The following is a 24,676-nucleotide window of genomic DNA, read 5'->3' on the forward strand; positions in this document are numbered from 1 at the left end:
TGTGAGTCTAGGATGATTTCCATAAATAGCCGTAAACATATCTCTAAATGTTGGCCATTCTTCATAACTTCCGTAGAAGTCTTGAGTGTCACAAGGTGGCACTTTAATACAAATCTCAGACATATCAAACGTTGTACCCGGAGGATAAACAGCTGAGCTGTGAAACAACGATGGATATGTAACTTCGCCTCTAGCGTTATTACTTTGGCTCTGCGCCTTTCGATTTTTTAGTATTTCCAATAATGTAGATTTAGTCACTTGGTAATTATCTCTGACTGACTCATAATATTTTTTTACCTTTATTTTATATTGTTTGTCTTCTTCATCTTCTGTACCCGCAAAAAATACACTCTCAAACGCACTACGTAAATTTTGCCAATCTTCATTAAGCGATTCTAATTTTTTTCTATTAAAGAATCGCTTAAATCCTTTTCTGGCATATATCTCAATTTTGTGCATTCGTCCAAAAGGTTGTCCGCTTCATATTCGAACTTAGCACAACTAACTGACTCCATTATTGATTATTTTATTTTTATCTCCTTTTTTATCAAATTTATTTATTTATACGTATCTATTTGTTTTTAATCGTTTTATTATATTTATCTTGTAATTGTTTATCTTTGTTATTATTTATATTATACGTTCAAACTGTAACGTTCAGTTTATTTATTAAATAATAAATAAATGAAGTTATTCCAATTAGATTTAAGAAATGCTTGAAGTATAATTATTATTTCTCAATAAATATTTAATATATAAAAATTTATTGAAAATTCCTTAATATATTATAAATTCGTTTTTTTTTTATTTTATTATTTTTATGTTATTTATTCTTGTATTTTATTGTTATTATTAGTTTTATTTCTATTCAATATCAATTTATGATACGTTCAGTACTTGTGCTACGTTAAGATACGTTTACTACAACTTTTCGTTACGTTACACTAACTTGCTCACTTTCCCTGAACACTTCCTAAAATAATCGATGGTCAGTATGACAACTGACAGACCGATGTAAACAACAAGGAACAGGTGAAAATGACTTGTTCAATGTTGTAAAACGGCAGATGACCAAAATAAAGACAAATACCAAAAATGATGGAACAATTTAAGTGAGAGTGATCTTTAAAATGTGTTAGTGTTATTTTGGAGTGTTAGATGTACTATGAACACAAAGCTTTGACTGTATTTCACAAATTATTTCTGTGAAATGGCAGTGTTAATTTGTTTTATGTATTAGTGACAACAAACAACACAAAAGCCGCCACTTTCGAATGCAAATTAAAACAAAGCAACAACACTTCTCACTATTTTACAATTAATTTTAAATTATTTTATTTTTTTTTTTTGAATTTTGTTGGCAAATCATCCGATCCTTATATTTTGGACTCGAAGGACCATGTACAAGTTCCGATACGGTCGAAAGGACTTGTAGGGATTCTAATTCTACTGAGTAGATTTAGAATCGAAGATTATTGTTGAACAAAACGGACAACAATATAAATTTGCAAAATACAACAACACAACAAGTATTCTAACGATACTTACGTTTGTTGTCTGCAAATAAAACACTTTAAAAGTAAACATTAAAATTCAGTATGACCCTGGCGGTCAATTTATTTTAAATTCAATTGATTTTTTATTGATCTGGCGATCGACACTTTTAATTTCTTTTGACCTCAAGAAGAAGAGTGATTATTTTTCGTGGTGATGGAACCCCATCGATTAATTATTTATCGAGGTCGATGAGGTCCATTTCGATGTCATCATCCAACGGGTTGGGCAGATTCCCAACAGCCAGACTGGACAGTATACGTTGAAAAAATGCTGTCACAATAAAATTCAAGAACTGGTGCTGGTCCTTTCAACAAATATGCGCTTAGTGAAATTGTGGAATCAATTGCAATGTTTCTTTTTTGTTTTGGTTTGATTTCTCATTCATTCGCTCTTTTATTCCCCAAATGTTACCATATTTAAACTGAATTCGTAGTTCATCAAATCAAACGAAATCTAAAGAAGCTAAAAACAAAAACGAATGATTTTAAAAAACAAAATTCAAAGCATTTCAATACGATTTTGTGACATGCTTGTATAAAGCAGTAGTTCAAAAACAGACAATGCACTCATGCTTTTTACGTTTTTACCAGGGTTTAAAATTAGTCATAGCCTTACAGTGCAATTACTATTAAATATTGACAGCCTCGGCTAAAGTAGCACATGATCAGCTATTTAGCTAATTTTTGATATAGACATCAGTTCAACCACGCTAATACACCACGAAAGCTGGTATCTTACAGCAAACCCCCAAACAGTTCTAAATCGGCATCGCCGAGAGTTTCCCACAACAAAAAATTGTCAGATGAGTCTACTCCGAACGAAACAAGAGAAATGTCGTAGAAACAAGATACTGTAAACACGCTCAAAATAAGTACTACAAAGATGCCATCATACGATGCAATTACTCATCAAGTAAGCAAGCGTCTCTTTAAAAACGCAAAGAAAAACAAAGTTCCTACAGGTATGGACCGATATTCTTAGTAACGAAGCGAAATGCCTGTTCTAGAACTCCAACCAAGGAACCAAATGCTAAAACAAAAGTCTACAAATAATGACCGCAACAACAGTTTCTCATTTCTCGTTTTTTTCGTGAATAAACTACAATCAATCTCTTTGTTCATGCGAAAGTTTGATGATCTGGTCACCCTAATTCAAAAGCTAAGTTTCGCGCGCACTCGTAAGTTGTGCTTGTGCTGTAGCGCTCAATCACTCAATATGTCCGTTTGTGTCCTCTCTGTGGTTTTTCGATTTTCCTTTGTTCCAAATAAAATCACTTGTTACCTTAACGTCAACCACAACTGTTTGAATTTGGTAAGCGCTATTCAAATCTTCAAATTTGAATTCTAAATAAAGAACCAGAATTGTTCTTTCAAACAAAACTAATACGCTCGTTTTATTTCCTTTCCTTTTTCCTTATCCACATCTGCAAAACGAGAGTAAATTATTTCGAATTCCACGGAATAGTTTTCTGTCCAAAACAGCAGTATAACCAGCTTTCTACTCCACAGAAATACCCATATTTGGTAAATACATTTGGTCCATTCGAACCGGATTTAACTGCCGTGCCAAAATTGCCAATCATCCATACTATACTCCTTATCCATTTTCTCCATCAAAATCAAGGTAAGTTTGTGCTTTAATCATTCAAAAGTGAAATTCAATAGTGCGATTCAATATCCAAGTGATTAACTCAAAGTGCGTTTTGCCGTCAGCAAATTGATATTTTCCTTTTTTTGTTTCTATCAACGCACAGTGTTCCGATTTTTTAACTCCAAAGTTTAAAGTTAAAATTACTTCCAAATCATCATAAAATATTAAAATTTTCCTTTAAATATTTTTAATCGAATTTAGTTGAAAAATATTTTTCCTTCCATTAATATAATTTCAATTATTTTCCCGTTTAAATTTCCATTAATTTAAATAATATTCAAATATTTATTTATTTCCAATTCGCGACAGTGTGTTTATTCTTCATATTTCTATTTTTCTATTTTGCCGCTAAGCCATTTCTACTTGTTTTTGTGTTTATGAATATTATCCATCTCCGTTTTACTCTACCACTGTAGTTGTTGTTGTTAGAGAGATTCCCACTAATGGATATTCTCGTCAGCAAGCTTACTATTCATCCACACATAAGCACAGATACTACTATCATTCCTTGTTGGCCGCTGTTGAGTTGTTCGTCCACTCAGCCACCACAGTGTCTATTCATTATTTTCACTCAACAGTGATTGAAATATTCTCTTCGTTGCGCTCTTTAATAAACGCACACCCTACAGTCGGTCCGTTTATATGGTCGCACTACAACCTGTTTGTGACACCTATTTATTATTCTATATTAACATATATATAGCCGTGAAGTGTTGGAATAATTTAGTCTTGCAGACTAATAATTCATCATTTGGCCGCTAGAGGGCGCTATTTATATATAAAAAAAGCCGAAAAGTATTACTTTTTATCAATTTTTTCCGATTTTTTCTGGGTTTCCGCCATTATTGCGGGTCCGTTTACACCAGAGTATTCTCCTACCACTTGTCGTCATCTGAAGTGTCCATAATCGCCACTAGGTGTCGCCCTGTAAATAAGGAAATTTCTCCAAAATTCCCATTTTTCGCTATTTTTTCAAAATTTTTCGTGAATTGTAATATTTTTTGAACATTTCTTCAATCCTGCTGGGCTTATTTGCTGTCTCAGATACGTAGTATTTTTTTGCTTCAAAATTCTTTTCTGTAATTCTTTTCTGTAAATTTCACACTTTGGTGAATTATTTTTCCTGTTCTGTTGTATACTTGTGATTTTCGACGCTAGAGGTCGTATTTTCTATAAGAAAACACCATCAAACCACTCGATTTTCCGAATTTCCGTTCATTTTCGGACTTTTTTTTCCAATATTCTCGAGAATTCCAACAATTTCGCTGTTTCTCCTGAGTTTCGACTTAAGAAAAGTTCCAATTTTCGTAAGTTCCTCTTCATAACTCCTTCCAACAATGTCGTTAGACGCTTTCATTCGTAATGCCGACCAGCTGGTTGCATTCAATGCTGGTATCGGCGATGGAACTATCCCGGCGACTTCCGCTCAGTTAGTCAAGGTCCATATTTCCGAGTGCACGGGCTTGTGGGAAAAGGCACAGTCTTCCTTTGATCTATTCATGATTGAGCAAGCTAATGAAAAAGGTGATGAGGAAGAGGGTGGTGAGGATGTAGCTTCAAATCGAGACACATTCCAGGCTAAGTACAATAGCACATATGTGACTTATTGTACCTGTTTAGCGCGGTTGACAGAACTTTTGGAAAGTTTTCAGCCTCCACCTGTTTCAAAAGATCCGTTTGCTTCTCCAGCGTCAACCGGCGGCAGTCCCATTTCAGACAACCGTGCAGAGCAAAGCTCTAGTCATTCGTTCCACCTTCCTCCGTGCGACACGGAAATCTTTGATGGAGATTATATGTCATGGCCAACATTCCGAGACATGTTCACGGCTGTGTACATCAAAAATTCCAGGCTCAGTCCAGTTGAGCGTTTATTCCACTTATCTCAGAAGACCTAAGGTGAAGCACGTGATATAGTCCAAAGGTCTCCATTGACTAACCAGGGATTCCAATTGGCTTGGCAGAACTTGTGTTCGAGGTTCGAAAATAAACGAATTCTGGTAAATGGTCAACTGAAGGTTCTTTTCAATCTTCCTTTCATTAAATCTGAATCTGCTTCTGCGCTAAAGGACCTTCAACGCGATATTAATTCCTGTATATCTGCGCTGGCATTATACGATATCGACGTCACAAGTTGGGATCCAGTTTTCGTCTTCCTTTGTTCCAATCGCCTTCCAGACTCAACTCTGACGTTGTGGGAGCAAGGTCTGACAGATAAAACATCACTTCCTAGGTGGGAAGACCTTGATTCCTTCTTCACAAATCGGTATCGTACCCTTGAGTCCGTTTCAGAAATGCGAAACAATTCAAAATCTGAGGACAACAAAGGTAAATCCAATTCCAAACCAAATCCGAAAGGTTCGAAATTCAGTTCTTTCCAGACTAAGGTTTCTGCTCCGAAGTGTCCATTGTGCACCAATTCTTTGCATATTCTTCGGAAGTGTCCTCGATTCATAGCAATGGACATTAAAAATCGTATGTCCGAGGTGAAAAAGCAGGGGTTATGCCTGAATTGTTTCTCCAAAACACATCATGTCCGGAATTGCACTAGCAAAAACAATTGTTTCGAGTGCCAAAAGAGACACAACACAATGCTTCACGATAGTTCAGTGCATTCACGACCATCCAATCCTTCTTCCAACTCAAATAGTAGCGCCAATCTGAACGCCAGCTCTGTTCCATTCACTCCTAATTCCGTACAGTCCACTAGTTCTGGGAACGGAGTTATCCAATCCTGCTTCACGACGAGTTCTAGGGGAGTATTATTGGGGACCGCGCTTGTAAATGTCATGCACTTAGGTGTTTCATATCAAGCACGGGTTCTTCTTGATTCCGGTTCCCAAGGAACATTTGTATCCGAGAAATTCTTCAACAAATTAAAGCTTCCCTATGAACGAACGAACGTTCAGATTTCCGGCCTCAATAATACCACTGCAGCTTCCGTTCAAAAACTTTGCAGTGTTCTTTTATGCTCCAGATTTGACAATTCCATGCAAGTTTCCGTGCAGGCGTTTGTACTTCCCCATTTGTCGGGAGATCTACCATCACAGACTCTGCCGACGTCCTTATTCGCTCGTCTTCCCAACATCAAGCTAGCAGATCCACATTTCTATAAGAGTTCCATTATTGATCTGCTAATTGGAGGTGATTTTATTCCGGAAATAATGAGATCAGGGGTTATGCACAATGTGTGCGATTCCTTAATAGGCCAAGAGACCATCTTCGGATGGATTCTCACTGGTCCAATTCCTATTTCGGGTCCGACTACTTCCACTGTCGTCTCTAACTTCTGTGAGATTTCTCTTGATAAGGATATTTGCCGTTTCTGGGAGGTAGAGAGTTGCCCCAGAAAGAAATTTGTTTCTAATTCCGATAAATTCTGTGAAGAATTATTTGCTTCAACTACCGCGAGGAATAAAGATGGCAGGTATGTCGTTCGTCTTCCCTTTAAGGAAGATTTTCCGAATAGTAAACTCCTAGGACACTCCCGTCCAAGCTCGGTCTCTCAATTCCTTCGCAACGAGAGCCGCCTACTCCGAAATCCAAATTTCAAGATAGAGTATGATCAGGTTGTTAAAGAGTACATACAGCTGAACCATATGATTCCGGTTCAGGCTCCGAGTTCCAATAGCGATACCTTCCACTACTATATGCCTCATCATTCCGTTATTAAACCGGAGAGTTCTACCACAAAGGTTCGTGTGGTATTCAATGCGTCTTCTGCTTCATCCAATGGTCAAAGTCTTAACGACATTTTGCATACAGGTCCAGTGTTGCAGAATGATTTGACCACGCTAATTCTCAAATGGCGTTTATTCCGCTACGTGTTCAATGCTGACATCCAAAAAATGTACCGCCAAATTCTCGTCCATTCCGATCATACTCCGTTCCAAAGAATTGTATTCCGCAACCACCCAGGTGAAAGCATTCAAGATTTCGAGCTACAAACTGTCACATTTGGTGTCAATTGTGCTCCGTACTTGGCTATTCGCACACTTCTTCAACTAGCTGATGATGTCCAAGTTAGCCATCCGAAGGCAAGCTCGATTATCCGTAATTATATGTACGTGGATGATGTACTTTCTGGTGCACATTCAATTTCCGAAGCAGTTCAATCCAGAAACGAGCTTAAATCCGCTCTGGCATCAGCTGGTTTCTCCCTTCGAAAATGGACAGCGAACACAAAGGATATTCTAGCGGGTCTTCCAAATGACCATTTGTTGTGTGAAGATTTCCTAAACTTCGACGATAGTAGCACAGCGAAAACGCTAGGAATTCGTTGGAACGCTCGTTCAGATTCATTTTTCTTTGTCACAACGCCTTTTCCGTCTTCATGTTCCTATACCAAGAGGGAAGTTCTTTCTCAGATCTCCAGACTGTTCGATCCTGCAGGCTGGCTTTCCCCATGCATCGTTGTGGCAAAAATTATAATGCAGAGAATATGGTCCGATGGTACGGATTGGGACGAAGTTATCAGTCCGGCCACATTGTCCCAGTGGAAGATATTTCAATCCAACTACTCGAATCTTGATCAAGTTCGAATTCCAAGATGGCTCCATTATGTTCCTTCCGCTGAAGTTCAATTTCATGGGTTTTGCGATGCCTCTGAAAAGGCATACGCGGCCGCTATATATGTGCGAATAGCTCGAGGTACCTCCGTATTCACACACCTGGTGTATTCCAAAACAAGAGTTGCTCCAGTCAAAACGTTATCCATTCCACGTCTAGAGCTTTGTGGGGCTGTCCTCTTAGCAGAGATGATTGATACGTTACTTCCGACTCTCGATCTTCCTAATTATTCCTTGTTCTGCTGGACAGACTCGACAATCGTTCTCTCCTGGCTTTCCAAACCGCCATGCCATTGGTTAACGTTCGTAGCCAATCGTGTTTCCAATGTTGTTCAAGTGGTGGATCCTTCTAAGTTCCATCATGTTCCTTCCGAATCCAACCCAGCAGACTTAGCAAGCCGCGGTCTCTTCCCATCCGATATCATTGATAATGATCTCTGGTGGCACGGGCCGGTTTGGTTACGAGAGTCTCCAGATCAGTGGCCAGACTTTGCTACTGAAGAACTGTCCGTAACCAGCGTCGAACGAAAACCCGTTCGTGTTCATTTTTCCTATTTCAAGGCGACGGACGATATTGTGGGGAAGATTTCATCATATCAACGAGCATTGCGAGTTTTTTCATATGTGTATCGTTTCCTTCATCGTTTCCATCCTCGTTACCGTTCTCCTGGTGCACAACCACTCTGTAATTCCGATATCATTGGAGGTCGGAATATTCTTTTCCGATCCGATCCCTATCGCTCAGGAAACCGATTTCTACGTCCAGTTCCCTTCTATGCTTGAATCCGTACCTTGACTCTAAGGGGATTATCCGTTCATGCGGACGTTTAGAATCGGCTCCTGGCATTCCTGATGATGAGAAGCGTCCAATCATTCTTCCATACAATTGCAAGCTAGCTCGTTTCTATGTTCAATTCATTCACAATATCACTATTCATGGTGGAAATCAGCTTGTTCTTCGATTAATACGATCCCAGTATTGGATTCCTAAAGTCAAGAACCTGATTAAAACAACGATCAATAAGTGTCGCACTTGTCTTCTGTATAAGAAACGATGTCAAAGACAGATCATGGCTGCGCTCCCTCCTGAGCGCACTGAAATTTCTCGTCCTTTCGCTCGCACGGGCCTAGATTTCGCTGGCCCTTTTGTGATCAAGAGCTATTGCGGTCGCGCATGTCGGATCACGAAAGGGTATGCGTGCGTTTTCGTTTGTTTCTCGACCAAAGCGATTCATCTGGAGGCAACATCCGATCTTTCCACTCCCACGTTCTTGGCGGCTTTCCATAGATTTGTTTCACGGCGTGGATGTCCAGCACATCTGTATTCAGATAACGGTACGACCTTCGTGGGGGCGTCCAAAATACTGGCGAGAGAATTTATCCAAGCCTCTCGCACATCGCTAATAGAAATTTTTTCCGTCCAAAATCTGAGTTGGCACTTCATTCCACCCGGAGCACCTCATATGGGTGGCTTCTGGGAAGCTGGGGTTAAGAGTTTCAAAACCCATTTCCGAAAGTTCGCCGGCTCCTACAAGTTCACGTTTGAAGAGTTTTCGACACTTCTCTCCAGAATTGAGTCCTGTTTAAACTCTCGTCCATTGTCTCCTATTTCCAGCGATCCAACTGATTTTGCTGCGTTGACGCCAGGTCATTTCCTCATCGGGACTCCCATTTTAGCTCCTATTGATCCAAATATTGAGGAGAGTCCAATTTCCTTGATAAATCGTTGGAAACGTTTGAAAGCGATCCATCAGAGTTTCTGTGCTCGGTGGAAAACAGAGTATCTCCGTGAGCTTCAAAAGCGCCACAAGTGGCAGACTCCTGAGAAAGATATTGAAGAGAACACACTGGTCGCCATATATGATGAGAATCTTCCGCCAAATTCATGGCGTCTGGGTAGGGTTTTCAAGACGTATCGCGGCTCTGATGGCCATGTTCGTGTCGCAGATCTTGTGACTCAGAAAGGCGTTATCACTCGTCCAATTACAAAACTTGTTGTCCTTTCCGATAACTAAGTTCCGAATTTCTTTTTATTTCTTTCCGTCCTATGTTGTTCTGTCCTTACCTTGTCCTTAGCTACCATGCCCAAACACGTTTCCAACAACAATAAACGCAGTCATTCCAATCCAGCTCCATATAAACGACAGTTTCTATGCCCTCTCTGCCAGTGTCCTCATGCGTTGCGTCGATGCCACAAGTTCCTGGATATGAACATGTCGGAACGCTTAGATACTGTCCGTCAGCACAAATACTGCGTGAATTGCTTGGCAGTAGATCACTCAAATGGGTCGTTCTTCAGTGACAAGGGGTGTCGCCATTGCAAGAAGTTTCACCACACTCTCCTTCACGTCGATCCCAAAGTCCGCGATCAGATTTTACCACGACATGCGCCCTCGGTTAGTTCCGGAGCCAGTTCTCGGTCCCCTTCACCGCAGCCGTCGACTTCTACGGCGGCTCGTCGCCAACCTGCGTCTGCACCGGCACCAGCGAAAAGGGGGTCCCTAACATCTTTGATCCAGCAGAATCGGACCATTTTGTTGCCTACCGTCCTGGTGAGGATTGATGCGAAGAATGTGGCCAGGTATCTCTTGGATTCCGCTTCGCCGGTCAGCAGAGTTTCGAGAGCGTTTGTGGAGAAGATAAAGTTAAACACGCTGACCCTGAGAGAGGAGACGGTATGCCAACTGACATTATTTTCGAGGTTTGATTCGAAGGTGAAGATTGAGGGCACATTCCGGGTTGACAATCGGATCACGACAAAGACGCCAGCTGAATCACTCCCGGAGGAGTTCAAAAGGAACTTCCCTCATTTGTTCTTTGCAGACCCCACGTTTTATCAATCTGCAGGGGTCGACATAGTGATTGGAGTAGACCTATATCCGAAGGTCGTGTCTGAAGGGGTATATGCGAGGAGCGGGTTGCCAACGGCTCAGAGCACGGTGTTTGGCTGGGCGATATATGGGCTATGTTCATAATTGGGACATCCCTATCTTTTTTTTTCTCTATTCTCTTTTCTAAACTCAAATGAATTACTAATAAACATGAACTGAAGAATGCACTATTGTTTTCCTTTTCCCCCAAAGCACAAACTTTATCTTTCCAGATGTCCCTCCTGAAGTTACAGATGCGAGTTCGGATTCCTTTCGGCGCTGATGTTAGATGTAATCCTCCCGCTGTTTCATCATTATATTTCTTACTTACTATAATCTCATATCCATTTCATTCATTACTTTACATCACTTGTATTGTAAGCAGTGGGGACACACACGGGTTTTCCGTTTCATTCTTTTATTGCAGTGATACTGCAAGGGGGCCGGTAATGTTCATGCGAAAGTTTGATGATCTGGTCACCCTAATTCAAAAGCTAAGTTTCGCGCGCACTCGTAAGTTGTGCTTGTGCTGTAGCGCTCAATCACTCAATATGTCCGTTTGTGTTTGAATTTGGTAAGCGCTATTCAAATCTTCAAATTTGAATTCTAAATAAAGAAACAGAATTGTTCTTTCAAACAAAACTAATACGCTCGTTTTATTTCCTTTCCTTTTTCCTTATCCACATCTGCAAAACGAGAGTAAATTATTTCGAATTCCACGGAATAGTTTTCTGTCCAAAACAGCAGTATAACCAGCTTTCTACTCAACAGAAATACCCATATTTGGTAAATACATTTGGTCCATTCGAACCGGATTTAACTGCCGTGCCAAAATTGCCAATCATCCATACTATACTCCTTATCCATTTTCTCCATCAAAATCAAGGTAAGTTTGTGCTTTAATCATTCAAAAGTGAAATTCAATAGTGCGATTCAATATCCAAGTGATTAACTCAAAGTGCGTTTTGCCGTCAGCAAATTGATATTTTCCCTTTTTTTGTTTCTATCAACGCACAGTGTTCCGATTTTTTAACTCCAAAGTTTAAAGTTAAAATTACTTCCAAATCATCATAAAATATTAAAATTTTCCTTTAAATATTTTTAATCGAATTTAGTTGAAAAATATTTTTCCTTCCATTAATATAATTTCAATTATTTTCCCGTTTAAATTTCCATTAATTTAAATAATATTCAAATATTTATTTATTTCCAATTCGCGACAGTGTGTTTATTCTTCATATTTCTATTTTTCTATTTTGCCGCTAAGCCATTTCTACTTGTTTTTGTGTTTATGAATATTATCCATCTCCGTTTTACTCTACCACTGTAGTTGTTGTTGTTAGAGAGATTCCCACTACTGGATATTCTCGTCAGCAAGCTAACTATTCATCCACACATAAGCACACATACTACTATCATTCCTTGTTGGCCGCTGTTGAGTTGTTCGTCCACTCAGCCACCACAGTGTCTATTCATTATTTTCACTCAACAGTGATTGAAATATTCTCTTCGTTGCGCTCTTTAATAAACGCACACCCTACAGTCGGTCCGTTTATATGGTCGCACTACAACCTGTTTGTGACACCTATATATTATTCTATATTAACATATATATAGCCGTGAAGTGTTGGAATAATTTAGTCTTGCAGACTAATAATTCATCATTTGGCCGCTAGAGGGCGCTATTTATATAAAAATAGCCGAAAAGTATTACTTTTTATCAATTTTTTCCGATTTTTTCTGGGTTTCCGCCATTATTGCGGGTCCGTTTACACCAGAGTATTCTCCTACCACTTGTCGTCATCTGAAGTGTCCATAATCGCCACTAGGTGTCGCCCTGTAAATAAGGAAATATCTTCAAAATTCCCATTTTTCGCTATTTTTTCTAAATTTTTCGTGAATTGTAATATTTTTTGAACATTTCTTCAATCCTGCTGGGCTTATTTGCTGTCTCAGATACGTAGTGCTCAATACCGCCGCTAGAGGTCGCTTTTCACTGCTGAAAAGACCTGGAAAAACTGATTTTTTTGCTTCAAAATTCTTTTCTGTAATTCTTTTCTGTAAATTTCATACTTTGGTGAATTATTTTTCCTGTTCTGTTGTATACTCGTGATTTTCGACGCTAGAGGTCGTATTTTCTATAAGAAAACATCATCAAACCACTCGATTTTCCGAATTTCCGTTCATTTTCGAACTTTTTTTTCCAATATCCTCGAGAATTCCAACAATTTCGCTGTTTCTGCTGAGTTTCGACTTAAGAAAAGTTCCAATTTTCGTAAGTTCCTCTTCATAACTCCTTCCAACAATGTCGTTAGACGCTTTCATTCGTAATGCCGACCAGCTGGTTGCATTCAATGCTGGTATCGGCGATGGAACTATCCCGGCGACTTCCGCTCAGTTAGTCAAGGTCCATATTTCCGAGTGCACGGGCTTGTGGGAAAAGGCCAAGTCTTCCTTTGATCTATTCATGATTGAGCAAGCTAATGAAGAAGGTGATGAGGAAGAGGGTGGTGAGGATGTAGCTTCAAATCGAGACACATTCCAGGCTAAGTACAATAGCACATATGTGACTTATTGTACCTGTTTAGCGCGGTTGACAGAACTTTTGGAAAGTTTTCAGCCTCCACCTGTTTCAAAAGATCCGTTTGCTTCTCCAGCGTCAACCGGCGGCAGTCCCATTTCAGACAACCGTGCAGAGCAAAGCTCTAGTCATTCGTTCCACCTTCCTCCGTGCGACACGGAAATCTTTGATGGAGATTATATGTCATGGACAACATTCCGAGACATGTTCACGGCTGTGTACATCAAAAATTCCAGGCTCAGTCCAGTTGAGCGTTTATTCCACTTATCTCAGAAGACCAAAGGTGAAGCACGTGATATAGTCCAAAGGTCTCCATTGACTAACCAGGGATTCCAATTGGCTTGGCAGAACTTGTGTTCGAGGTTCGAAAATAAACGAATTCTGGTAAATGGTCAACTGAAGGTTCTTTTCAATCTTCCTTTCATTAAATCTGAATCTGCTTCTGCGCTAAAGGACCTTCAACGCGATATTAATTCCTGTATATCTGCGCTGGCATTATACGATATCGACGTCACAAGTTGGGATCCAGTTTTCGTCTTCCTTTGTTCCAATCGCCTTCCAGACTCAACTCTGACGTTGTGGGAGCAAGGTCTGACAGATAAAACATCACTTCCTAGGTGGGAAGACCTTGATTCCTTCCTCACAAATCGGTATCGTACCCTTGAGTCCGTTTCAGAAATGCGAAACAATTCAAAATCTGAGGACAACAAAGGTAAATCCAATTCCAAACCAAATCCGAAAGGTTCGAAATTCAGTTCTTTCCAGACTAAGGTTTCTGCTCCGAAGTGTCCATTGTGCACCAATTCTTTACATATTCTTCGGAAGTGTCCTCGATTCATAGCAATGGACATTAAAAATCGTATGTCCGAGGTGAAAAAGCAGGGGTTATGCCTGAATTGTTTCTCCAAAACACATCATGTCCGGAATTGCACTAGCAAAAACAATTGTTTCGAGTGCCAAAAGAGACACAACACAATGCTTCACGATAGTTCAGTGCATTCACGACCATCCAATCCTTCTTCCAACTCAAATAGTAGCGCCAATCTGAACGCCAGCTCTGTTCCATTCACTCCTAATTCCGTACAGTCCACTAGTTCTGGGAACGGAGTTATCCAATCCTGCTTCACGACGAGTTCTAGGGGAGTATTATTGGGGACCGCGCTTGTAAATGTCATGCACTTAGGTGTTTCATATCAAGCACGGGTTCTTCTTGATTCCGGTTCCCAAGGAACATTTGTATCCGAGAAATTCTTCAACAAATTAAAGCTTCCCTATGAACGAACGAACGTTCAGATTTCCGGCCTCAATAATACCACTGCAGCTTCCGTTCAAAAACTTTGCAGTGTTCTTTTATGCTCCAGATTTGACAATTCCATGCAAGTTTCCGTGCAGGCGTTTGTACTTCCCCATTTGTCGGGAGATCTACCATCACAGACTCTGCCGACGTCCTTATTCGCTCGTCTTCCCAACATCAAGCTAGCAGATCCACATTTCTATAAGAGTTCCATTATTGATCTGCTAATTGGAGGTGATTTTATTCCGGAAATAATGAGATCAGGGGTTATGCACAATGTGTGCGATTCCTTAATAGGCCAAGAGACCATCTTCGGATGGATTCTCACTGGTCCAATTCCTATTTCGGGTCCGACTACTTCCACTGTCGTCTCTAACTTCTGTGAGATTTCTCTTGATAAGGATATTTGCCGTTTCTGGGAGGTAGAGAGTTGCCCCAGAAAGAAATTTGTTTCTAATTCCGATAAATTCTGTGAAGAATTATTTGCTTCAACTACCGCGAGGAACAAAGATGGCAGGTATGTCGTTCGTCTTCCCTTTAAGGAAGGTTTTCCGAATAGTAAACTCCTAGGACACTCCCGTCCAAGCTCGGTCTCTCAATTCCTTCGCAACGAGAGCCGCCTACTCCGAAATCCAAATTTCAAGATAGAGTATGATCAGGTTGTTAAAGAGTACATACAGCTGAACCATATGATTCCGGTTCAGGCTCCGAGTTCCAATAGCGATACCCTCCACTACTATATGCCTCATCATTCCGTTATTAAACCGGAGAGTTCTACCACAAAGGTTCGTGTGGTATTCAATGCGTCTTCTGCTTCATCCAATGGTCAAAGTCTTAACGACATTTTGCATACAGGTCCAGTGTTGCAGAATGATTTGACCACGCTAATTCTCAAATGGCGTTTATTCCGCTACGTGTTCAATGCTGACATCCAAAAAATGTACCGCCAAATTCTCGTCCATTCCGATCATACTCCGTTCCAAAGAATTGTATTCCGCAACCACCCAGGTGAAAGCATCCAAGATTTCGAGCTACAAACTGTCACATTTGGTGTCAATTGTGCTCCGTACTTGGCTATTCGCACACTTCTTCAACTAGCTGATGATGTCCAAGTTAGCCATCCGAAGGCAAGCTCGATTATCCGTAATTATATGTACGTGGATGATGTACTTTCTGGTGCACATTCAATTTCCGAAGCAGTTCAATCCAGAAACGAGCTTAAATCCGCTCTGGCATCAGCTGGTTTCTCCCTTCGAAAATGGACAGCGAACACAAAGGATATTCTAGCGGGTCTTCCAAATGACCATTTGTTGTGTGAAGATTTCCTAAATTTCGACGATAGTAGCACAGCGAAAACGCTAGGAATTCGTTGGAACGCTCGTTCAGATTCATTTTTCTTTGTCACAACGCCTTTTCCGTCTTCATGTTCCTATACCAAGAGGGAAGTTCTTTCTCAGATCTCCAGACTGTTCGATCCTGCAGGCTGGCTTTCCCCATGCATCGTTGTGGCAAAAATTATAATGCAGAGAATATGGTCCGATGGTACGGATTGGGACGAAGTTATCAGTCCGGCCACATTGTCCCAGTGGAAGATATTTCAATCCAACTACTCGAATCTTGATCAAGTTCGAATTCCAAGATGGCTCCATTATGTTCCTTCCGCTGAAGTTCAATTTCATAGGTTTTGCGATGCCTCTGAAAAGGCATACGCGGCCGCTATATATGTGCGAATAGCTCGAGGTACCTCCGTATTCACACACCTGGTGTATTCCAAAACAAGAGTTGCTCCAGTCAAAACGTTATCCATTCCACGTCTAGAGCTTTGTGGGGCTGTCCTCTTAGCAGAGATGATTGATACGTTACTTCCGACTCTCGATCTTCCTAATTATTCCTTGTTCTGCTGGACAGACTCGACAATCGTTCTCTCCTGGCTTTCCAAACCGCCATGCCATTGGTTAACGTTCGTAGCCAATCGTGTTTCCAATGTTGTTCAAGTGGTGGATCCTTCTAAGTTCCATCATGTTCCTTCCGAATCCAACCCAGCAGACTTAGCAAGCCGCGGTCTCTTCCCATCCGATATCATTGATAATGATCTCTGGTGGCACGGGCCGGTTTGGTTACGAGAGTCTCCAGATCAGTGGCCAGACTTTGCTACTGAAGAACTGTCCGTAACCAGCGTCGAACGAAAACCCGTTCGTGTTCATTTTTCCTATTTCAAGGCGACGGACGATATTGTGGGGAAGATTTCATCATATCAACGAGCATTGCGAGTTTTTTCATATGTGTATCGTTTCCTTCATCGTTTCCATCCTCGTTACCGTTCTCCTGGTGCACAACCACTCTGTAATTCCGATATCATTGGAGGTCGGAATATTCTTATCCGATGGTATCAAAAGTTCAGTTTTCCAGAGGAGTACAGATCCCTATCGCTCAGGAAACCGATTTCTACGTCCAGTTCCCTTCTATGCTTGAATCCGTACCTTGACTCTAAGGGGATTATCCGTTCATGCGGACGTTTAGAATCAACTCCTGGCATTCCTGATGATGAGAAGCGTCCAATCATTCTTCCATACAATTGCAAGCTAGCTCGTTTCTATGTTCTATTCATTCACAATATCACTATTCATGGTGGAAATCAGCTTGTTCTTCGATTAATACGATCCCAGTATTGAGACGGTATGCCAACTGACATTATTTTCGAGGTTTGATTCGAAGGTGAAGATTGAGGGCACATTCCTGGTTGACAATCGGATCACGACAAAGACGCCAGCTGAATCACTCCCGGAGGAGTTCAAAAGGAACTTCCCTCATTTGTTCTTTGCAGACCCCACGTTTTATCAATCTGCAGGGGTCGACATAGTGATTGGAGTAGACCTATATCCGAAGGTCGTGTCTGAAGGGGTATATGCGAGGAGCGGGTTGCCAACGGCTCAGAGCGCGGTGTTTGGTTGGGCGATATATGGGCTATGTTCATAATTGGGACATCCCTATCTTTTTTTTCTCTATTCTCTTTTCTAAACTCAAATGAATTACTAATAAACATGAACTGAAGAATGCACTATTGTTTTCCTTTTCCCCCAAAGCACAAACTTTATCTTTCCAGATGTCCCTCCTGAAGTTACAGATGCGAGTTCGGATTCCTTTCGGCGCTGATGTTAGATGTAATCCTCCCGCTGTTTCATCATTATATTTCTTACTTACTATAATCTCATATCCATTTCATTCATTACTTTACATCACTTGTATTGTAAGCAGTGGGGACACACACGGGTTTTCCGTTTCATTCTTTTATTGCAGTGATACTGCAAGGGGCCGGTAATGTTCATGCGAAAGTTTGATGATCTGGTCACCCTAATTCAAAAGCTAAGTTTCGCGCGCACTCGTAAGTTGTGCTTGTGCTGTAGCGCTCAATCACTCAATATGTCCGTTTGTGTTTGAATTTGGTAAGCGCTATTCAAATCTTCAAATTTGAATTCTAAATAAAGAAACAGAATTGTTCTTTCAAACTAAACTAATACGCTCGTTTTATTTCCTTTCCTTTTTCCTTATCCACATCTGCAAAACGAGAGTAAATTATTTCGAATTCCACGGAATAGTTTTCTATCCAAAACAGCAGTATAACCAGCTTTCTACTCCACAGAAATACCCATATTTGGTAATTACACTCTTAAACAAGCTCTTCCAAATGTTGAGTAAGTATAATTTCCATGTGGTATCTATCAAGTGAGGAAATCTCCAAGAGACAAAAATACGAACTTGTACTGAGTCACATTATAAGGACCCAGTTCGTGCTCTGGATTCTGAAAAGAACCTAGCAACTCAAGAGCTGAAAAGTACTAGTCGTCATATTTAAAGGGCTTCATAGTTCTAAACCAATAGAGGACATAATCGGATCGAATTTTTAACCCTAGGCTTGTTTGTAATCGTTCAGTGAAAATAGAAGAACCTCAAAAAAAGGAAAGGCCAACCTCAATGTACAATGTACGGCGATCTCCACAAATCGTTGGAATGTCCTCATCCTAAAGCCGATTCAAACGTCAAGAAGTGCAGCAATTGCGGTGGAAACCATAATTCAAACTATAGACGATGCTCTGTATATATCCACATAAAAAATCTTATCAAGAAATTATGAGAAATCAATCTATGCCAATGCAAATCGTGTTAAAGCAAAAATACATGAAATTCGATTCTGTTTTTGTAACGCAAACGTCTCAAGTCAACTTTTAAACTCCATTTCGTCCGGATGTGATATCTACCGTCCTTACATAATTTATTTAGCGATAACAAAGAATAATAAGAGGAAACAAATATCCGTGGTAAAGTCGTTTGACTTGTTGTAAGACCATTTCCCAAAAATAATAACATTAAGGGATCTTCAATTCGTAACTTCCCCCGATTATGTCAGTACACATGTCAAGTTTAACACTTTCCTTAAGTACCAAAAATAAATTGACTATGTAGTTAAAATATTTAGTTCGGTAGTCAACACCGCTGTTAATGTTTTTACTCCCACTATCTTTCCTAAACCAGAGAATAATTCCTACAAACCATCGACCATTCGAAAACTCGTGTCTAAAAAAAGAAGGCCAGAAGAGAATGGCAGAAAATATTGTGTAAAACTTCAAAACCAAGCACTCAGATTAATATATATATATATATATATATATATATATATATATATATATATATATATATATATATATATATATATATATATATATATATAGAGCGCCAAAATTTAGCAGAGCTATTTGCATTGTGTCTAGGATGGTTGGTATTGAAAATGAGATGTATCGGTCCACGTTCTGGTATAGTCCCCATATAACGGTACCTCCCGATATTCGGTATTTTGATGATTTATGCCACATTTTTTTACGGATTGTGGTATAGCCCCCATATAAAGGTACCTCCCGATATTCGGTATTTTAGTTTTTTGCCACATTTATTCACGGATTTGTCTAAAAATTGGTATTTGCTGATCATAATGGGTCCTAGTTCGTGTGGCGGAACATTGTAATTATAGGTCCACGTTTTGGTGTAGCCCCCATATAACGGTACCTCCCGATATTCGGCATTTCAATGGTTTTTGCCACATTTCTTCTAATGTTTCTTTTACCCTAAGGTGGAGGGTATTAAAAGTTTGGCCCGGCCGAACTTAATGTTTTTTTACTTGTTTTTACTTTATATTAATTAAATGTTGTGGAGTCCCGTTTTATTAATATTAATAAGAAATAAATAATGAATAATTATTGATGTAAGTTAAATTTAAAGTGCAATATGTCACCAAACAAAATTTTAATAATGAAATATGTTTCTCTTTTATAACCAGAATTCAATAAAAAACGCTCTTGAAAAAGTTGGAAACAAGCCAACGAAACGTTGAGCAGAATATGAAATAAATTCGTTTATTTTCATTTAATTAACTTGACCATAAAAGCCCAATAAACCCATATTGGATATTAAATAATGTTGTTGTTTATTAGTGGAGAACGATGGTAATGTTTACCAGGGGGTAAGGCAGGGAATACCTAGGTTTCAGAAAGAGCCACCAATCCTCATCAGTTCCCTTGCTTTTGTCTGGGATATTGTCCCCAGAAGTTATTTTAAAAATAACTTCTATGACAAAAAACATCGTTAGCTCAATAGAAGAGGAACCAAAGAATTAAATAATACTAAAATTCTTTTGGAAAGTCTTCTAAATCTTACAACCGCACTTATAAACATTTACATCTTTCTCCACTTATTATGCTTTCGTTCAATCTGAACGAACCATGTAACCATGTAAGTTGATTTTGTTTGTTACAACAAAAATCCCTTCGTCGAACGTGCCTTGTCTATTAATAGAACAGTATTGGCTTGTTTGTTCGGGATACCATAGTATTTCGTTTTTGCAAAATGGTCAGGCTTTAGCCCTTTATTTTTGTTTTAATAAAAACAACGTTTGTTTATTAGTGGAGAATGATGGTAATGTTTACCAGGGGGTAAGGCAGTGAATACCTAGGTTTCGGAAAGAGCCTCCAATCCTCATCAGTTCCCTTGTTTTTTGTCTGGAGAAAGATGTAAATGTTTATAAGTGCGGTTGTAAGATTTAGAAGACTTTCCAAAAGAATTTCAGTTTTATTTAATTCTTTGGTTCCTCTTCCATTGAGCTTACGATGTTTTTTGTCATAGTAGTTATTTTTAAAATAACTTCTGGGGAGAATATCCCAGACAAAAAACAAGGGAGCTGATGAGGATTGGTGGCTCTTTCCGAAACCTAGTATTCTCTGCCTTACCCCCTAGTAAACATTACCATCGTTCTCCACTAATAAACAAACGTTGTTTTTATAAAAACAACAATAAAGGGATAAATCCTGGCCATTTTGCAGCAACAAAATACTACGGTGTCCCGAACAAACAAGCCAAACTGTGATATTAAATAATTTATATATTATGTGTTTGGCAGGATCAAATCACATTTTCCGACTACTCTTTAATACTCAAGATTATAAGATGGTTGTAAAATATTTTGTTATCAGTTGCAATACGCCGAAATATTCTTTGGGAATCCCGAGAGAGAAATTCAACATTTAACTATGTCATCTGCTTGCCGTCAAGGGACAGAGGTTATGACATTTTTTAAGATAGATGTTTGAAACTTGGCACATTTGTATACTTTATTTATATGATAATTGATATTGATAGGTATATCAGTCCACGTTTAGGTACAGCCCTCAAATGATTCCATTACCTGACACTCGTCATTTTGGATATTTCTTTCGACCGAATAAGCTCCAATATTTAGATGGGAGAAATATTTTCGTCAATAATTGTGTAACTTTGGCTCACCGACGTATCCGACAAAATATTTAAAACTCTACCAGACTAACACGTTGTATTGGTTCTCTTTTAGTCACAACCTCATTATAACGTTATCTGAAGATTCTAAGTGTTTTAATGCTTTGAGAAGTATTTTCCAGTCAAATAAGTATTCTAGTGTTTCAGGTTCTGAGAGGATTCGATATTGCCCTCATATAGGGTTAATCTTAATATTCGGAACGTCACTAACCCCAATCCTGCTTTCCGAGAAAATGGTCCGTAATTTAACATTTTGGCTTCTTATTGAATGAACATTTGCTAAACGAAAATAGAAGTCCAACGCTTTGATATAAGCTCCACATTGATGTGTTGGTCAATCTAGGGTCGAAGTCGCAACTTTCATATCATTGAGCAATATTTTGAATTTTTTCGGTTTGATACAGGGTAAGAAATAGCATAGAAATAACATGTCGGAAATAGCATCAAATTATAGAATAAGTTTAGATTTGTTCGAATTGGTCACCTTCGGCACGAATTATGGCCTTCAAACTGCCAATGGAACCGTCACACGTTACTCTTTAGCTCTTTTGAGTTAATTTACTTTCTGTTGCGGTGTAAGTTCTTGCACTTTTTGGAATTTCAATGGCTTTACCCCGAGCTCATTTTTCAATATTTGCCGAATAATATATTGGGATATGTTCAGCTCACGAGCCATTTTTCGGCCACTGCGCCGCGGGTTTCGATCAAGTCGCTTCTTTACTTTTCGAACCATTTCTGCTTCCTTGACGTCGGGCTACACTACTAGTATCGCGGAAACGAGGTATGTTATGGGACACAAAAGATTTATTCACATGTAAATACTAGAGTGCTCTACCGATAGCCACTTGTGGTTTTCCAGCCAAATATAAAGAAATCACACCAACACGCTTGAATTTTATCACGAATAATTTTGTACCCTTGTAAACAAAATGAGCTGTCTCTGTAATTTTAACAGATGTCGGACGAGTGGCTTAGAACTCACAGTAGTCTGAAGTTTGTTGCAGATTTATCATCTCACCCTGTATATATATATATATATACACACACACACACACACACACATATATATATATATATATATATATATATATATATATATATATATATATATATATATATATATATATATATATATATATATATATATATATATATATATATATATATATACAGGGTGAGATGAAAAATCTGCAACAAACTTCAGACTACTGTGAGTTCTAAGCCACTCGTCCGACATCTGTTAAAATTACAGAGACAGCTCATTTTGTTTACAAGGGTACAAAATTATTCGTGATGGAATTCAAGCGTGTTAGTGTGATTTCTTTATATTTGGCTGGAAAACCACAAGTGGCTATCGGTAGAGCACTCTAGTATTTACATGTGAATAAATCTTTTGTGTCCCATAACATACCTCGTTTCCGCGATACTAGTAGTGTAGCCCGACGTCAAGGAAGCAGAAATGGTTCGAAAAGTAAAGAAGCGACTTGATCGAAACCCGCGGCGCAGTGGCCGAAAAATGGCTCGTGAGCTGAACATATCCCAATATATTATTCGGCAAATATTGAAAAATGAGCTCGGGGTAAAGCCATTGAAATTCCAAAAAGTGCAAGAACTTACACCGCAACAGAAAGTAAATTAACTCAAATGAGCTAAAGAGTAACGTGTGACGGTTCCATTGGCAGTTTGAAGGCCATAATTCGTGCCAAAGGTGACCAATTCGAACAAATCTAAACTTATTCTATAATTTGATGCTATTTCCGACATGTTATTTCTATGCTATTTCTTACCCTGTATCAAACCGAAAAAATTCAAAATATTGCTCAATGATATGAAAGTTGCGACTTCGACCCTAGATTGACCAACACATCAATGTGGAGCTTATATCAAAGCGTTGGACTTCTATTTTCGTTTAGCAAATGTTCATTCAATAAGAAGCCAAAATGTTAAATTACGGACCATTTTCTCGGAAAGCAGGATTGGGGTTAGTGACGTTCCGAATATTAAGATTAACCCTATATGAGGGCAATATCGAATCCTCTCAGAACCTAAAACACTAGAATACTTATTTGACTGGAAAATACTTCTCAAAGCATTAAAACACTTAGAATCTTCAGATAACGTTATAATGAGGTTGTGACTAAAAGAGAACCAATACAACGTGTTAGTCTGGTAGAGTTTTAAATATTTTGTCGGATACGTCGGTGAGCCAAAGTTACACAATTATTGACGAAAATATTTCTCCCATCTAAATATTGGAGCTTATTCGGTCGAAAGAAATATCCAAAATGACGAGTGTCAGGTAGTGGAATCATTTGAGGGCTGTACCTAAACGTGGACTGATATACCTATCAATATCAATTATCATATAAATAAAGTATACAAATGTGCCAAGTTTCAAACATCTATCTTAAAAAATGTCATAACCTCTGTCCCTTGACGAAGCAGATGACATAGTTAAATGTTGAATTTCTCTCTCGGGATTCCCAAAGAATATTTCGGCGTATTGCAACTGATAACAAAATATTTTATAACCATCTTATAATCTTGAGTATTAAAGAGTAGTCGGAAAATGTGATTTGATCCTGCCAAACACATAATATATAAATTATTTAATATCACAGTTTGGCTTGTTTGTTCGGGACACCGTAGTATTTTGTTGCTGCAAAATGGTCAGGATTTATCCCTTTATTGTTGTTTTTATAAAAACAACGTTTGTTTATTAGTGGAGAACGATGGTAATGTTTACTAGGGGGTAAGGCAGAGAATACTAGGTTTCGGAAAGAGCCACCAATCCTCATCAGCTCCCTTGTTTTTTGTCTGGGATATTCTCCCCAGAAGTTATTTTAAAAATAACTACTATGACAAAAAACATCGTAAGCTCAATGGAAGAGGAACCAAAGAATTAAATAAAACTGAAATTCTTTTGGAAAGTCTTCTAAATCTTACAACCGCACTTATAAACATTTACATCTTTCTCCAGACAAAAAACAAGGGAACTGATGAGGATTGGAGGCTCTTTCCGAAACCTAGGTATTCACTGCCTTACCCCCTGGTAAACATTACCATCGTTCTCCACTAATAAACAAACGTTGTTTTTATTAAAACAAAAATAAAGGGCTAAAGCCTGACCATTTTGCAAAAACGAAATACTATGGTATCCCGAACAAACAAGCCAATACTGTTCTATTAATAGACAAGGCACGTTCGACGAAGGGATTTTTGTTGTAACAAACAAAATCAACTTACATGGTTACATGGTTCGTTCAGATTGAACGAAAGCATAATAAGTGGAGAAAGATGTAAATGTTTATAAGTGCGGTTG

At 39.0% G+C, this 24,676-nt stretch overlaps 1 protein-coding gene across 2 annotated transcripts in view; it reads left to right on the forward strand.

Annotated features, from left to right (window-relative positions):
- The window catches only part of LOC131802479 (uncharacterized), a 36,600-nt gene extending 25,311 nt beyond the window's left edge, over positions 1 to 11,289 (forward strand). Inside the window, exons 2-3 of one of the 2 annotated variants that reach the window (XM_059122831.1) lie at positions 3,066 to 3,180; positions 9,849 to 11,289. In XM_059122831.1, coding sequence (XP_058978814.1) covers positions 9,854 to 10,747 — 894 coding nt within the window. In that variant the 5' untranslated portion in view covers positions 3,066 to 3,180; positions 9,849 to 9,853 and the 3' untranslated portion in view covers positions 10,748 to 11,289. Of the gene's footprint in view, positions 1 to 2,721; positions 3,181 to 9,848 lie in introns of those variants that run through there. The other variant, XM_059122830.1, reaches the window with a different exon arrangement.
- The last annotated feature ends 13,387 nt before the right edge of the window (positions 11,290 to 24,676 follow it).

The sequence above is a fragment of the Musca domestica genome, unplaced genomic scaffold (assembly GCF_030504385.1).
Source record: "Musca domestica strain aabys unplaced genomic scaffold, Musca_domestica.polishedcontigs.V.1.1 21, whole genome shotgun sequence".
In the NCBI taxonomy this organism is placed as follows: domain Eukaryota; kingdom Metazoa; phylum Arthropoda; class Insecta; order Diptera; family Muscidae; genus Musca; species Musca domestica.